The sequence below is a fragment of the Plectropomus leopardus genome, chromosome 6, assembly GCF_026936395.1.
Source record: "Plectropomus leopardus strain MGB_pleo_1.0 chromosome 6, ASM2693639v1, whole genome shotgun sequence".
NCBI lineage: Eukaryota > Metazoa > Chordata > Actinopteri > Perciformes > Serranidae > Plectropomus > Plectropomus leopardus.
In genome coordinates, this window is record NC_142181.1 from 5,110,141 (window position 1) to 5,128,922 (window position 18,782).

General features: G+C 39.5%; 1 protein-coding gene across 1 annotated transcript in view; it reads right to left on the reverse strand.

Moving 5' to 3' along the window:
- Window positions 1-18,782, reverse strand: part of LOC121943615 (zgc:153039) — an 84,817-nt gene that overhangs the window by 19,438 nt on the left and 46,597 nt on the right. Inside the window, exon 9 of the mRNA XM_042487178.2 lies at window positions 14,341-14,465. Coding sequence (XP_042343112.1) covers window positions 14,341-14,465 — 125 coding nt within the window. The remainder of the gene's footprint in view (window positions 1-14,340; window positions 14,466-18,782) is intronic.

Sequence of the window (18,782 nt, forward strand, 5' to 3'; positions counted from 1 at the left end):
AATTTCTTCAGGAAATCATTTTATTGACTGGATGTTTGCCAGCAGCGTGATGTGAACACACAGCATCACAAATCGGCAGACAAGGCCAGATGGTGTTTTTTTTTTTTTTTTTTTAAGTTAATTGGACAGACACAAATAACTAGAAAAGTGCTGTTGTTTATATGATCGTCATTCATATGGTGGTTATAATTCTTTGGTATCTCACACTGTTAATGGTCACAACATATCTTAAAATGTGACACAGCAGCTTCGGCTCCATAATGCATTTCAAGACATGTTAATCTCTTGATAAAAGCAGCATGCACGTTGTATTAGATACGTTTTGCATTGATTAAGTTCTTAACATGGTTCTACAGTTGAATTTATGAATTTGGGATTAATTAGAATGATTTTATTTTGAAATGGTCTGTACACTTTTACTTGAGTCTTTGTATATGAGTTCAAGTGCCTATTTTTTCTTTTAAACTAAGATCTGATGGCTCACGCTGACTGGTTTGAGTGAAAGAAAGTGAGTGTTAACCATCTTCTTTTACTTTCCAAAAGTAAAGACCATAAAATGCAGCAATTTCATGAGAGCGAGTGAGCCATCTGGAAAATGAACTAACTTTCACCAACAGTGAAGAAATCCTTTAAAACGCTGCTACACCCATGAATGATTTCCTTTTGTCTGGGTTTTACTGGAGTTTTAGTGTCACGTGATAGTCTAAATCCCCCATTCACACGCTTTCCACTCTGATAGGAATACAGTTCTGAGAGCATTTAATGCCTATTGTTCATTAAGAAATTTGGGGAAATGAAAAAAGCCACAAGTAAAAGCAGAAAGATCACATCAGCTACACTCTAAAAAGTAATTCAGGGGACCTATCACCACCACCTAATTAAATGCATGCTACAGGATACAAATTCAAATGTATTGATTTAGATAAGCTGAAAACATAATTTTGATGAGTTACGTTGACGTAATAATGTTAATAATTACATTAACTTAGTATTGTGTGAAATTTAAACTAAATTATGTAATAACTGATTTAAAACAAAATTTAAGTTGGTAATGAAATTGGATAATTTAACTTTGCCACCTTCAGTTTAGGATTTTAAGTCCCCTCCCTTGACCTCTTGAAACGCCTGGGAATCTTTAGACAGTTAAGACTGTGTTAGGAACCTGCAGGCCAAACAACTACGAGGACATTTCTTACCTAAAAACTTGAGTTTTGCTATCAGTTATTAAGTAAATGCTACTTAAAATGCCTTTGATTATAGAGATGAAGCTAATTGTAGTGAGTTGCATGTGATTTCAATTGTCATAACTCAAAAAGAATGATGCAAACCGTTGTGTTATTTTTTGTTGCTGTTGAGCCAAATAACATTTTAGAGTGTGCATAAGATATTTAAAAACACCTTTCAATACTGTTGAAGCTCATAATGTGATTTTATTGAGACTGTCATGGTGTAACTTTATTCAGCTCAATGCTAATTTCTGCTGTGAGACAAACATCCTGTATTTTTGTTGCTGAGGCTCAACTTGCTTGGCTTTTCACATCATGATTTTTTAAAAACCTCTTGCCCCATACTGTCTAATTTTCAAGTGTTTGTGAGGGATGCAGATGCTCCTACAACCCAGGCTGCAGCTATCTGGTCGTTTTACTATTATGGCGTACAAACACTGCAAGTTGAATACTAATTAACAGTGTGTGGCAGCTACTGCTATATATGCAGATAGACTCGGGGGCAGGCAACACACACTCGAGCAAAGTAGACATACCCTCCACAATGATTGAGGGGTGTTGCTTACATTGAATAGTCACGTTGGCAAGATAAATAAATTATTCGTTAAAGAAAGAATACACATTTCAGTAATGCAATCTGTAAGTTATGCTGAAATATTCCTTGAAAAGGTCACATTTGAACCAAAAGTGATGTCTCAATCTCAGTGTCAGACAAACCATAATTACTTCAACTTAATTTCTCCTCACACACACACACACACACACACACACACACACACACACACACACACACACACACACACACACACACACACACACACACACACACACCCCACTTTCTAATGCGTGACTGCTCGGCAGAATCAAAACAAATATGGAGTTAATGCTGGGACAGGAGCAATTAAAACAAACACCCAACGTCGATAATGAGCTGCCGCTGCAGGCTGCTGGAGACCTCTCGATGTGAGCTGGAATCCATATATGAACGAGTCTCAGTTGTATTCATGGCACATATGTGTAGCTGTTAAGCTATACTTTCATAAGTGTGGGTGCCATTTAGGTGAAAATGAGTTGGAGAGGTCTTGGAGTTTGGGAGCGACGCAGCTCATGGAAACACCCACATATTTGGAGGATCATATAATTGACCCCAATTTCCCTGCAATAACTGCAGGTGTGTGGATAAACAGCCATTAAAAAATCCCTAGCTGTAATTATACAATGTGGCTCTAATGACCGACCGGCTTCCTCCACAGATAAACTAACAGACTTAGACTCTTAAAAGTCAAACACCATGCAGCGGGAGGAAGTATCGAGAGGAGAGCAGGGGAGTGTGACCACCAGGACGCTTAAAAGAAGAAAAGAAACAGAGGGATGGACAGACAGAGAAAGCCATGAGACAGTCATTATACCCCCTTTTGGTCAAGTTTTCCTCATAAATAAGGGAGGAGCACAGGGAAATGTGAGCAGGTCTAAAGTCAGAAGCTTGAAAGTGAATAACTTAAAAAGACTGAAGCTGCGGAAAGTTGTTATGTTGCATTGATATTCAAGCGTTTCATCCTGTGTAACTGAGACAGTATCTCAACCCTGTTTGACATAATTAATAGGACTAGTTGAACCAGATCAATAGTGGATTTTTGAGACATCTCAAAATTTTAGAGTTGTAAATTTCAAATAAGTGTATCAGTGTTTCAGCTGGTTCAGACTGAAAATGTCTCCAAAACTATTTGATGGATTGCCTTGAAGTCTGGCTTAGATATGCATGGTCCTCAGAGGATGAAGACTCGTAACTTTGGCTATCCTTTGATATTTGACACCAGCAATCTGCCATTTTTTTAAGTGAAATAACTTCACAACTATGCCATGACATTTGGTTCAGACACACTTGTTCCACTCCGGATGAATTCCAATAACTTTGGGGATCATCTGACTTTTTCATCTAGTGCCTTCATCAGGTCACAATTTTCATTTGTCCAACACTTTTATTCAGAACCATTCGTTCATTATCCGAAACCACTTATCCTGTTAAGGGTTGTGGGTGTGCTGGAGCCTCTCCCAGCAGACATTTGGCAAGAGGTGGGGAACACCCAGGACAGGTCGCCAGACAATCGAAGGGCTGAGACATAGAGACAGACAACCATTCATGCTCACAGTCACACCTAGGGGCAATCTTTTAGATTCTCCAGTTAACCTGCATGTCTTTAGACTGAGGGAGAAAGCAAGAGAAACACTTGTTCTCATTAGGGGAACATGCAAACTCCACACTGCAGAGCCCCAGTCGGCCGGCGGATGGGTTTGGACCTGAAACCCTCTTGCTGTAAGGTGACAGCGTGAACTTCTGCACCACCGTGCTGTCCTTCAGACACAAATACAAGCCAAACTAATAATGTTACTATGAGCGCCAGCTGTATTTTGTGTGATTTCAATCAACAAATGTTGATGAACATGGTTAACACATCCAGCTATGTATCAGCACATTAGCACTGTCATTGAAAGCCTGTTAGCATGCCGACATTCCCATTTAGCTCAAGCTTAATAAAAATTAATTCAGATTTTCTCTATCTGCGTGTCCATTCAATGCGTTCTCACTCTAAGACTCGTCACATGATGCCGCTCTGTCAGTGACCTTTAGCGTCTACCTACCTTCAATGTTTTACTTCAGATGACATCACAGTGGGATTAAGCAGCCCGTTAACGTGATGTCACAGCACGTAGAAAGCAACATGCTCCTTATGTTTACACAACAGCACTGACGGTCTTGATGGTTGGGATTAGGTAACAAAGTCAGGGATGGTTAGGTTTAGGCAAAAAAAGGCACATGATAACGGGTAGAAAAAACAAACAAACAAACAAACAAACAAACACACACACACACACACACACACACACATTCCCGCGCAAAAGTTTGTGAGACCTGTCCACCTCTCCACCCGCCCACCCTATACTTGCACTTGGGCTCCGTATATTACGTGGTTACCGGTAGCATCATTACCAGACGCTGCCATTCGGTGTTCTATGCGCACACAACTGGTTCCGTCCAGACACGTTCTCATGTTACGCTGCCCGAGCAAGCTGCATGTGGATGTGTCCGGTCCGGTGCCTTGTGGCTGTCCACCGGCTTACATTAACAACGCTGTCCGACTGCATTCTCATCTGACGCCATCCAGCTGCATTCTGGTTGGATGCAGAAGGTGGCTTTTGGCATCATGCTTGTATGTGGAGAGCACTGACAGAGCGGCACTATTTGAGGAGTTCAAAGTGAGAATGGACTAGTACACCAGGGTCTGCTCTGGTCCCTGTGACAATTATGTCATCGTCCCATGTCTGAGAGGGTAGGTAAGGACCCCGAGGTGGAGGCCAACTGTAGGCATAGAAGGCACGCTGACTGTGCGTGCCATTTGCTTTTTCCACTCTTCAGTCCAGTTAGTGGCGTATGCACCTCTGGCCGGTTGGCCAAAAGAAGAAGATGACAAAATAGATGCTTGTTTTGAAGAAAATTTGTGCATGGAGATCCGGCATTTCTCATATTTCTATGAATTGTTTTTAAAGAAATAAAAAGACACGTGAGAACTAGTGGGGAGTGTGGATCGAAAAATGTGCACGCACTCATGCCAGACTGAAGCGGACCATCAATTATAGTATAAATGAAACCACATATGCCCCTGGTTAATTCTGCAGCTATTCGTGAACGTCCAATGTGGAAAGTATGTCACAAGCTTTTGACTCCTGAGGATGAGAAACACAGACAAAATGTGCAATGGATACACCTCAAGTTGGCTTTTCTATGCAGCACTTTCTTATTCCTCATTGGCCAACATATACTATTCTACAATATATCTCTGCTGTAGATCAGTGTTTTCAAGTTGATTTGATATTTTTACTTCTCACCCATAAAGGGACTGAGAGCAAGAATCATAATCATGCTGAAGTTGTCCTTTCTGAGCAAAATATAAAACTTACTCCTCAGCAATATTTCCTCTCTTGTCCCTTTGGCATCCTTTGGCATATAGCATCACACCGGCTGGGTTTCTTAACATGAGCCTGCTGTGTTCAGTTTACTGATGTAAACACAAGATTTCTGCCTGTTCAAAATTCAAGCAGTTGACTCTGCCATTTGGTGAGTTTTATCTGACTATTTTTAAGCATATACATTCCAGACAAATTGAAAAAAGTACTCTTGTCCTGGTGGAGAGTCCTCTGACACAGCATTTAGACCACATGGGACACTCAAGCTCATTGCTGAATATCACAGTAATGAAAATATTTCGATGGATATCAGTGCTCAGAGCCAGAGTTGGATGGGTTTCATTGCAGGTTTTACTGAATTTGTTGAGTAAAATCTCCCAAAACGTAGTGGAACAACTTGCCCGCGAGACTTTTGAAAAGAAAAACTAATAAAACATATTGACTTGTTGGGTAGAAAGCTACAGAGCTTAAGTGGATGACAATATCATCCCAACAAATCAGCCCCATCCTATCCCGTGCCCACTGTTGCACCGCACTGACCTCCTGTCTTAAAACTTTTCTTTTATTTCTTCTTGACTTGATCACTTAGCATCAGCGGTGCCCACAGTCCTCTCATCTTCTCCCTCTCTCCATCCCATTGGAGAGCGGGTGCAATTACGATAAAAGCTCGCCCACCAGATCCGCCCTCCCCCACCCATCTTTTTTGTCTCCGATGTCCCTCCACCATCAGCAGCAACGGCTCCATACAATCACCTCGCTCTCACCCCCTTCTGCCGTCTCTCTTGTTCTCCAGTGACTGATGTCACTTAGCTGACACAGCAAAAGCACCCTGAACTAATCGCCGCCAATCAAGCCCTTAGAGACATTAAGAAAAAGGAATGGATGAAGATGGAGAGAGGAGACCCGGCCTTTAGCCAAAAGACACGTCATAATTGGGGAAAAGCGGGGACAGAAACTTTATCCTTACACACACACACACACACACACACTCAGACACAGGGGGTGCTGCCAGCTTCTATAAGTGAGAGGTCAGTCAGTGTATGAGACGTTACGTCAGGCAGCAGCATCCCAACACTGGCACAACACCAGTGGAAACTGGACTGACCTTAAGAAACCACTTAAGAAGTTAAGAGCTTCCTGCACATTGGATCAGCCTTACAGAACATGGCGACCAATTCACATCAATGTAACTTGACCTAAAAACTAACTGAACACAGCTGCATGATGGGATCAATCTCAAATCTTCTTGTTACCCGATAAACTTCCACACAACCTGATCAAGGAATTCAATTTTTACATTGTGTTTTGTCAGCTATTCAAAGCATTCATATCATTCAGCATATCATTTTTTAGCATCTCCCATCTCTTCATCATCGTTGTAAATGGTATCCAATAGGGGGGGGGCTCAATACAGCATAGTATTTAACATCCTTATACCCGTATTTCATTAAATGTTATAATGGTAGTGTATTCAACTTTATTATATGACAGTAGCTACTTTATTTAACTCCATTGTAACTGCAGTTCATTCAGTAATTCTGTATTTTAGAAGTTTATGTTTCTTTAAAAGACATTTAAAAATGTTGTGATGTATATCGTGTATCGTGATACAGCCTTAAAATACGCCGATAATTTTAATTTCTTTTTTTCCTCTAAACGTTCTAAAATCTACCTTGTACTTTGATATTATTTTAAGACATATCACCCAGCCCTATTTGAGACTAGTGGTGGAGACTAATTAGTCTCTAGTATGGGTAAAGCTCCAAGACACTGAATCCTACATTTCCCAAAAGGCAACACCATAACATCTAACGATAGACCCTCCCTGCCTGGTACATGTCCACATCTTCCAGAGTTACAGAAGTCATTTTACAACAGTTTTACAAACAGAGTGATACTCTCTATGAATCATACACGAGTAAACAAAGTGTCTTTTTAATGTAACATGACATCCAAGTTGAGAAACAGTCTACCTATAAGCAACTGACAAATAATCTGCAGAAAAATGGGGCCAATTTGAGCTCTGTATAAAAATATAAAGCTCTAAATTTCAGTTTGGCACTGAGGCAGGTTTAATCTACAACCATCATCAAGTCATACCCCTCCATTAACACATAATGACCCTCTAACAACCTATTTTCCCTCATTCATCCAGACACAGTTGATGATCCATCTGGATTTTAACACAGTCCAATCTGTCAAATCACTCTGACTCGTATGTGGACAAAGGACGGGCCTGACAGAGGACAAAGCTTTTGTTTTCCGAGCTAATGATTCAGCTGGTCAATTCACAGATTATTACAAAGACAATTATGGAAGCTGTGGAGAATGCTGCTGTCATTTGGACATCACATGGCACCAAGCTGGTAAAAGTATAAAAGTGTGTGCGTTTCTGTTGAGCTGCCAGTTGTTGAGCTTTTCAGTTGCCCACTCCAACTGAAGGTCATCGCCTGTGTGTGACCGAGCTCCACGCTTCCACAAAACATCGTTTGGCAACAGTGTGCAGCGCTCGCTTGATCCTGAATCCTGGCCAGTGAGCCTGTGATACTGTGTGTGTACATTTGTGTGTGTGTGTGTTCATGCGTGTTTAAGCCACAAGAACAAGTGGCCGGTGCCCATGCAGCATCAGCAGCAGGACATACAGCACCCCCTGAAGAACAGCCCACGCAGCTGGAGCCGCTGCTGATAAAGCTGCAGCCAACAGACGCCTCCTCGCACAAAACACACACACACACACACACACACACACACACAAAGATAAGACTGAAAACACACACAAATAAAATAAAACAAAATCAACACACACACACACACACACACACACACACACACACACACAGATAGTCCAAAAGACAGATGCACTCACACATCAATGATCGGGGGGAAAAAAAAACACCCAGCATGACTTGGATCTGAGACACACAAACAGTCTCCAAATTGCATACCTTCACTCTACACACACACACACACACACACACACATACGCACGCAAACATACTTAACAAGCAGGCATCTTTTCCGCTACATCATAATTTCAATCCCTCCCCTCCCCTACACAACAGCAAATTTAAGGGAAAGGGAAATATTTCTGCTAAATTAGTTATGCTAATTACAGAGCAGTTCTCAGGGGGAGAGACGGCGCTAAATGGCTTTTAATTCTTTTTGCCTGGAAAGAGATGTGGGAGAGAGCCAGACAGAGAGCAGGAGTGAAAGCAGCACAGAGCACAGGCAAAAAAAACGAAAACAAACAAACAAAAACACACACACACAAACAACTGGCGTTGAAATTTGCCCGGTGACACAGCAACAATGAACGAGCAGAATTAACAACTCAGGGGAAAAGGAGGGAGGCCCAAAGCGGGCCGCCGGCCAGACAACAAGCCGCCTTATCAGCTCCGGGGGCCCCGGGTCCCCCGGCCGACAGGGAGAGGAGAGATCAGCAGTAGGAAAAGTTTTGCGGCTGTGTCCTGTAGCCTTTGCCAGCGGTCACAAAGTGATAACAAAGCATGAGCAGATAGCACGCAGCGCTATACATGGGAGGCACCAGAGAACACTGGGCACTCTGAGTGTGCTCTACAGAAAGTTAGTTCCCAGTTTCTGTCACACTACTTCAACATAGACACTAAAGTGATGTTAACAGCGCACTCTTGTGGCAGTTGAAATGCATTTTAGCATTCGTACAAATGTGATGCATCCGAGGTAAAGCAAGTACTTCAAATTTCAAAACTTTACAAAAAGCTTTAAAAACACAAAGTGTAGCACTGTACTTCATTGGTATCTGGTGTCAGGTATTTGAAAACTACTGTATGCACCTGGGACAAATAGGCAAATGCAGGTTTGGGCAGGTGAAGCTGAATAATTGACAAGTATGTGCACATTAAGAGGACACAGAGTTCATTATTCTCCATTGGTGAAAAATATACTTGGAAAGGCATTTTCTTAAAACGTCTCTCACTTGTAAGCCAATATCCATCACAACAATCCAGCAGATCTCTGAACTGAGCTCAGAGTGCTGAAGCTGTACAATGAGGAGATAAAACATTAAACATGAGTTAAATCCATTGTTAGCTGCATGACAGAGGCTAACACTCGGACAAGCTTTGGTTTGGCGCCAACAGTTGTGGCCTGTTGGAAACACTGACATTACTGCAAAATATACAAAAAAAAAATAAATAAATAAATACATATTTTGTATTATTGGAATGACTTTAAGTGCTGCAATTTTAGTTTGAATAGTAATATTTTATTTGATTCTAACTGAAAAATATATAACAAGAATTACGGTCGTTTGCCTCCCCGAACTACGTAAGTTGCACATGCGGTTTACATCCCTGTCTGTGAAAACACGTTCTGTTCCTGATATATAACGTTAGGTAATGAACAGAAAAATGTTTTGGCAGAAAATTATGATTTTATGATGTCACAATTAAGGTGACCTTTGACCTTTTGGATATAAAATAACATATCTTCACTATTATATAATTTTGTCATAATGTGCACATGAAGCCTTGAGTTATGGCCAAATCATGTTTTGTGAGGTCACATTGATCTTGACCCAGTTTGTTGTTTAGTCCAAGTTGTGATTTGTGCCAATTGAAGAAATTCCCTCTGTGCTTTTTGAGTTATTGCATTCATGAGAATGAAGCATAGTCACATTGACCTTGACCTTTGATCACCAAAAATCCTCTTAGTTCATAACTGAGTCCGAGTGGACATTCGCTCCAAATTTGAAAAAAAAAATCTAAATGTTTTTGAGATATCAGATTCATGAGAAAAAGACAGACCTTAACATTCCACCTATGACCACCAATATCTAATCAGGTCATCATTGAGTCAAAGTGAACATTTGTGCCAAATGTGAAGAAATTCCCTCCAGGCATTTTGAGATATTGCGTTTACAAAAATCGCATGCATGGAGGGACAACCTAAAAACATAATGCCTTGGGGACTATCGCCGGCGCAGAGTCATAAAAACAAAGTAATTTTTTCTTCACTTTGTAGCAAAAAGGCATGTTCCTTTATGTCCTGAATATAACTTTTTAGGCTCTCTGCAGCACCAAAATGCTTAATTCATAATTGTATGTTGTGATACTTATTACCTTTATCAAAAAATTGTAGCTCCAACGATTTGGATATTCCACTTGGCAGCCCAGTTTATTTAAGTATTCTAAATGTCCTTTTTTGTGCACATGACAAATTAATTAGTTTTTTAACAGCTAAATTGAGCATTTTCATACTGATGTGTACATTTCACTTTGCTTCCTGTCAATCACCTGACACCCACAGGGAGACAACACCAAAATGTGTTGTCTTACAAACTGCACTGCTGGTTTTATTAAAGCTCTTTTTTATGTGTTGTGACAGCAGCTCCTTTAAAGCATCTCTCTCTGAATATATTTTTTTTTAAAGTATTAAAAAAACAATTATGAGGCACAATTGCTTCATAATTAAGGCAAATATACATTAAAAGTAGATAACAGGAAATCATATTTCATTCGAAATTACATTTTTGCTACAAAGTTTAATTAAAAGACAAAAAAGTTATTTCCCTCAAATGTATAGCTCTGTAGCTTTTCTGTGCTCACATTTAAAGGCCCAGTTTGTAGGGTTTAGGGGCATTGATTGGCAGAAATGAAATATAATATAATAACTGTGTTTATTATTATTAGTGTATACTCACCTGAAGCTAAGAACTGTACTGTTATCATTACTTCTCCAGTTTGTTCGTTGTGGCTTTGACAAAAAATTACAGGTATATATATATATATATATATTTTTTTTTTCGTTTTCATTCATCTTTATTGTAGGCCTAAGGGGAGTCTTTTATTATCCAATTTTAATTGCAGCCTGTACACGGAATAAAAACTGTATTAATATTTCTCCAATAAAATGTGAGACATACATTATTTAACCAAACCTCAACTGTAGTGGCTTGTCTTGAGTCTCCCTGAGCTACATTTTGATTCCAAATCCAAAACAGCAAATAATCATGGAGGAAAATCATAGAGGATTTATAGATGGTGGATACTGGCTCAATTTGTTTGCTTTCTGTGCTGATTCTGCAAAAATAAGTACTAAAAAATCATTAATATCCCACTTAAGACCTACTAGTACTGTTGATAGGCTAATCTATTAATAATTGCTGCTGTCGTCCACAAATCTCCTATCTCCAAAATTGGTATTTTTTAGGAATTAGAGAAAAAAGTTGTGTTTTTGAAAAAAATCTCATGGAGATAGGTTTAGTCACAAGCTTTTTTAAATACATTTCATTGATTGAGAAATGTAGAGAAAAACCCACTGATAAACATAGAGAGGGATCAATACAATTAATTTATGGAAAAAAAATTAAAATAGTGAAATGTGGAAATATGAGGTTTGTGCCCCACAACAATGTTTTTTTGGGGGGGGAGCAAAAATGACTCTTTTGATAGAAAACGTTGCTGTCCCCTGCACAAGACCTTTAAAGCATTAAGAGAAAAAAATCAATGGTTGTAATATAGCAGATGAGAAAACAGGAGACTGTGTCTTTTCTCTCCCTCCATTTCAGCGCCTCTCAGTGACATATTCAATCTCAAAACTGCCCCAGCAGGGTAAGACACAAAAGAGGACAGTCGCAGTCCATCTGTCCTTTTAATCCACTAACATCATCCTGCAAAATATTTAGGAGCACAACAGTAGAATAAATCCCATTGTGCCGAGATTCAATATTACGGAGACGATAATTACTTTGTTTTCTGGATGTTCGGTATGTTTACACTGTTTGTATCCTGATTTCAGCTCGACTTGACGGATGTGTCCTTGATGTGGAAAGCTGCAAATGTTCTCACACGTCTTACGACTCATTTCCAACTATCACTGCAGAGGAATATATAACAGCAAATGCAGCGCTGGAGGCAATCTGTCACAACAATGAAGTGATGCATGGTGTTTAAACAGTTTCTCTCCTCCAGAACAAATAAAAACAGTAGCAGTTGTCATGTTTGAAATCTATTTTACAGCCAGCGAAAAGGTTTAATCAAGGAAGGTACGTCTTTAGAAAAAACAATATAGGTTATTGGATTTGGGAACGCACTTTTATAAATTAAAGATAGTCCTGATTTGGATTACAAAGTTTGTGACACCATCAACATGGAAAATAGGAAACCGGAAAGCCGGGCGGTGTTGATGTCATGATGCAGTCATCGAGCTACATGTACACTACACACTGTCCTCAGGTAATGTTGTGTGAAAATGGCTTCAGGGAGCTTTTGTAAATCAAGATCATTGCAAGTGTCCTCGAAATACAAACAACAAACACACACACACACACACACACACACACAGCCACACACACTGATTTAAATCTCTAAACATCTCCGCACGCTGTTACTTCAGCATCCAGTTCAGGCTGCGCCCCCAAAAAAACAAACACACACACACACACACACACACACACACACACACACACACACACACACACACACACACACACACACACACACACACACACACACACACACACACACACAGAGTTTTATTGTCAGTCCCTCACCAGTATGGGGCTATAAGGAGTGGCCAGTTTTATGCCTTTTAATTAGTACACTGTCACCATAGCAGCATCCAGCTGGCAAACAACCACCTCTTTACACACATACATAAACAATGGCAGAGGTAGAACAGAGAGGAGGAGGAGTGTGTGTTTAGTGAGGGAAATGTGCTACACAAAATCACAGGTGTGTGTCTTCACTCATTGGGATTTTTATTCCTTTATTGGAATAATGCCCTTTTTCCTTTATTGGCGTTTGATTTGTTTTTTAGGTGTCATTTTTGTATGTACTGGAGATTACTTCTGTTCTAACCTTAATTTAATATAACTTTGAACGTAGATGATGTACCATGATGACAGATTCTAATATAAAGTATTTTGATATAAAATCTTGATTTAATGATTATATCAATTGATATATGCTTAATATTTTGTACTTTGGCCTTGACACGACTGTATTTCCTTTTTTTATGTATTTTCTAAGTAATTTATTTAATTGTTGATTGTCAGTTGTTTGGCCACCCTTAGTGTTTCAGATGGTTAACCACACCTGCAACCACAGAGCTCGTCAGATTATTGGTGTGTATTATGTTTTGGTATTGGTATGGTTCTGACGAAGATCCAAGCAGGAACGAAACGGTGCCTTAAATAAACTTGTGTGGCATAAAGCCAATGTGCAGGTGCTCCCTTTTTCCTCATCTACACAAAATCATATCCAAAAGTGTCAGCCATAGGGCTTCATCATTATGTGTGTGTGTGTGTGTGTGTGTGTGTGTGTGTGTGTGTGTTAAAGGGATAGTTAATTTCCTTAGATAGTATTTTAAATACAGTATATTTTAGTTGGTGCGCCCCCAGTTTGGAGAAGTAGGTTCAAGTCCAACATGGAAGCTAAGAAATCTACTGTTGTGGGTGGAAGGCAGCAACAAAACAAAATTTTTCGCCACTTCACACACATCTTTCCTCCGTCAGCACAGAAGATCTCTACCATCAGTCCAGTTTCAAGATGGACACCGAAGATAAGTGTCACCAAACAGTGACCAAATGTCTCCACTTCTGTTTTTGAGATACAGTATGACGTTGACTAATGGCCAAAAAAAGTGATGTGATGTTATGATGTCACAGTGAGGTCGACTTTTGCAGTCTGGATGTAAAATTTCGTCACTTCATCATTCTGTCCTAATCAGTTCATCATTGAGTCCATGCTGACGTTTGTGCCACATTTAAAAAAGAAAAAAAAAAACCCTCAAAAGGTGTTCTTAAGATATCACGTTCACAAGAATGAGAAAGACAAGGTCACAGTGACTTTGACCTTTGACCACCAAAATCTGATCAGTTGTTCATTGAGTCAAAGCAGACGACTGTGCCAATTTTAAAGGAATTCCCTGAGGTTGTACTTCTGATATCGTGTTCATGAGAATGGGACGTACATATGGACGGACACCCCAAAACATGGCTCAGAGGCTTAAAAAGTCCCACCTAAATTAAATTTAAATTCACTACAGCCGTTATATTGCTCTCCTCAAAGCCAGACTGAGAAAAACAGTAATTTAACCCTACTGAACAGAGGAGCTACAACCCCACTTTGACAAATCTAAACAATCCCTTCAAAAAAAGGGACACGTGTACCTGAAATTAGGTGCAGAGGCCCATTCCAGAGCGAGGCACGCCAAGTCCACGGCCGCGTACACCAACAGGAAGAAGATGGTCACAATACTGGCTATGATGTTAAGCTTCCCTGAGAAAAGCACCAGCTAGAAAGAAGGGACAAAACAAAGGAAGAGAGAAAAGAGGGGGGATTAACATTCACAGCAACATGTCATCCAAAGTTGGACAGTACAGTGCATTTTAATGCCTTTTCGTGCGACCTTTTCCAGCACCTATTTTTTACTCCAAAAGATGGTTCTCTGAAATAGGGAGTCAATCACGTAATTTGCATGTTCATGTGCTTTTTAAGCTAAAATAAGGTGATGAATAATCTGATTTATGGGCAACTGACATAGTTTACCTCACTGCCATCTGTCTTCACATGGAAATAGGTGACACAAGCTCATGTATCAGTCTTACATGAGTCTATGTATGGGAATTAAAGTCCCCCTTTCGACAGGCTTCCGGACGTTTAAAACTTGTCTGTTTTAAGTAATACATGGTATTTCCACAACCAAAGTTCAATTACGTTGTTACAAATTCTTAACTGGCATCTTCTCCTTCTCTGTCATCGAAAAACCCAGTATTTATGACAATTTAAATGCATTTCATTTTAAAAATGTAACTCCTAGACACGTCTCCTACTTCACTGCAAGTCTTTGTGTGTGTGGGGGAAGTTTCAAGTTTACACAATGCTAATCTGAAAGTCGCATACTGGACCACAATTGGCTTCCTAATTGCTTGTGATATCACAAATTATGCTTGTCAAGTGTCATTCTGAGATTTAAGGAGAGAGCAGTGAAACTCTTTTCCTTTTGATGAGCCTTGTGGTATTAAGCCTCGTACTGTCAAGTCAAGCGATTTCATCATTTTATCCTATTAGACATTTATGTAAAATGTTGTCATAAATACTGTATGAATTCTAGAGTTAGGGCCAAAAACATATTTTTTAAGGACATAGTGACCTTGAACTTTGGCCACTTAATTCAAATCAGTTCATCCTTGAGTCCAAGTGGGTGTTTGTGCTAATTTTGAGTTGGTCCCTAAAGGCCTTATTGCATTACCACGAATCAGATAGACTCAAGGTCACGGCGACCTTGACCTCTGAACACCAAATTCTAATCAGTTCATCCTCGAGTCCAAATGGACATTTGGGCCAAATTTTAAGATATTCCTGCAAGGCCTTTATGAGATACTTTAACTGCATTTACAATAATGAGACGGATGCAAGGTCATAGCAACCTTGAACTCTGACCACCATATTTTAATCAGTTTGTCATTGAGTACAAGTGAATGTTTGTGCCGAATATGAAGAAAAAACCCTCGAGGCCCTTTTGTGATATTGCATTCGTAAGAATGGGATGGGAGGAAAGACAGCCGTAAAACATAATGCTTCCTGCCACGGCTATCACTGGTGAGAAGGCATAAAAAGACATTGTAACCTGCTCGACGACATGATATTTGTTAGTATTTTACTGAAATTAAATCCAGTATTCAATGCGTTTCACTTCAAACCCTCCTTTTATTAAGTACGCAACTAAGTTTGAAAATGACTAAATCTAAATTCACTTTGTGTGCTCGGGGCTATGCTGTGGCGTTTAAAGGGTCGCTGTGTGTTTTCACACACAAATGACAGATTAGCAAACAAAGGCTTACAGATACATTTACTAAACAACAGCACCCAGTTTAATTTTAAGCTGTTCCTGAACTATCTTTAATGAGCTACAGCCGTAATGACATTCCTCATATTAACATGTAAAAGCGACGTTCATCAAAGGTCACCAACACTGATGAAAGTCCACCATTCAAGGTCACAGCCAGCTACAAATGAGACCCCTGCTGTCTGAATGTTTTATACATTAGTTGTTTTCTCTTTAATACGAAAAGTGTGACAAGAAATAAAAGATGATTTGATAATAAACTCATTATCCTTTGAGCTTCAAAAAATTAGGGTATTTATGCAAAGTGTAAATGGCTACAAAATAAAACCTCTATTAGATCCTAACTTTAAACTCTAAGAATAAATTGCAGAAAATCTGAAAAAATGTTGAAATGAAAATTCTACACATTAGGGGGGTTTAAGTGAACGAATATCAACACTGGAGGTTCCACAAAGTTTTCAAAGGCAGTGGATAATTAAAGTCCGTGTAAAGTGAATTCAGAGCTTTGTGTCAAAACACATTATAAATGTTGGAAACTGATTGTTGAAAACATGTTACAACGACCCTTTACTATATAGTACTGAATTGTGGAGTTAGATTTTTCACCATTTTCCTGTTTTAAGATTTTTTGAGCGGGCCTAAAACCATAGCTCGATGACGCACTGGAGCTGTACTCAGTATAACCCCGCCCCTGACAATGCAGCAGGATAAAAACGAGAAGCATTATGGCCATAGTCCCGCGATTGGGCGTGGCTTCCACTCCTCCAGTGTACACGCCCCCAGCGTTTCAGATCAGAAAATACTGTGCATTTTTTCATAATTTTGAGGCCTTCTTTTACATACTTGGTGATTTTTTTGTCATTCAAATTTGTTCAGGTGATTAATAACAAATCTTTCTGTGATGTTACAAACTCAAAACACATTTTAGTTATCACTTTACACGGACTTTAAGCATTAGTCCATTCTGGTCCCAAAAGACAAAACAATTTTCTGCAGTCAGATATGATTATCTGTCTGTGCTGTAGGTGGGAGGTGACATCAAGGTTAGATTTGACTAACATCTCAGGAGCAACACACCGTTGAAACTGAATTATTCTACATTATTTCCAGGGACCACTGTGGAACCGCAGGTGGTCTCCAGGCTCGACTTTATGAGCCACTGATGGAGGCTAATGTTCACCTTTAATTAAGATGGTATCTAGGCTGCTGTTTGGCTGCATGCACTCAGCAATGTTCACTTATGGCAGCTTGTGTGACAACACAGCCAAGTCAAGTTACATTCAGAATTCTCAGAGCTGGATTTGAAGAAAGAGTTGTACATCCAGTAATACTGACAGCACATGAATACATGAACTTCACCCTCCCTCTCTGACTGAGGAGTACTCGATGACTTCTCATAGAGCAATGAAATAATGACCCAATTTAAGGTGCTGCTCCTTGTCATGTTCTCTGACACCACAATGTGTGGACAGGTCCATGTGGAGCTCACTGCAAATTACCATTGATGTGAGAGCCAATAATGAGAGCAGCATCCATTGCTTCGCCTGCATTACATTTTGCTACAGTAACCACAGTTATGCTCAGATTTGTAATGTCAGAAGAAGGGCTGGGTATTATATCAATGCTGTGATATGAGACTGGATATCGTCTTAGATTTTGTAATATCATAAAGGTTATTTTTTTCCTGGTTTTAAAGCCTGCATTACTCTAAAGTGATGTAATTTACTGAACCTACCAGACTGTTTCAGATGTTCTATTATTTGCCTTCTCCCACTAAGTATTTTATTTCCATTATTGATGATTACTTGTCAAAAACTTCATAAAATATATAAAATATTTTGTGAAAGTGCCAATATTTAACAATATAATATTATCACAATATCAATATCATGGTAACTAGCAATAAATATTGTGATTTTTAATGTTCTCTATTTCACCCAGCGCTTGTCAGAGGTACCCAATATTTATGTCTGCATACTAGAATTTTTATTTTAAATCTACATTGTTTGTATATTTTGGCCATTTAGGGCACGTTGAGCACAGACAGCATTAGCATCTTTTATTTGGCCACTGGACAAATTCAAATCCAGTTTCACTCTCCCTTTAGCCCTGATTCTGCATTCATCATGTTTTGTGGAAAATATCTAGCTCTTAAGCTGCTAAATATTCCACTATTTTCACCAGCTACTTGCAAATTTCATCTGTTTGCTGTTTTGTACTTGGCAGAAAGTGGGTTAATCAGAACTTTTTCCCTGAAAACAGCTGCCTGCTGCAACTTGAAAAGAGGTTAATGAGAGCCGTGACAGTGTTGAAAAAGATAAAATTAAAGGCTGGAAATCCAGAGCCTTGACCTTTGACCACCACAATCTGTTCATTTTTGAGTCCAAGTGAATGTTCATGACAAAAATAAGTCCCTCAAGGTGTTCCTTAGATATCATGATCACAAAAATGAGAAAGATCAGGTAACAGTGACCTTGGCCTTTGGCCTTTGACCTATGACCACCAAAGTCTTTGCAGTTCATCATCAAGTCCAAGAGGCAATTGTGCTTAAATATAAAAAAAATCCCTCATGGCCTTTTTGAGATAACATTTGCAGGAGAATGGGACATACGCACATACAGACAGACAATCTGATAACATTGCCAGCTCAGAGGCATAAAAAGCTGGTAGAAGCTATGGATGACGATAACTCCATGTGTGTTTGTCACCATGAGCCACACGTTTCACATTATGTGAGTCATTTGATCAACTGTTAAAATAAAT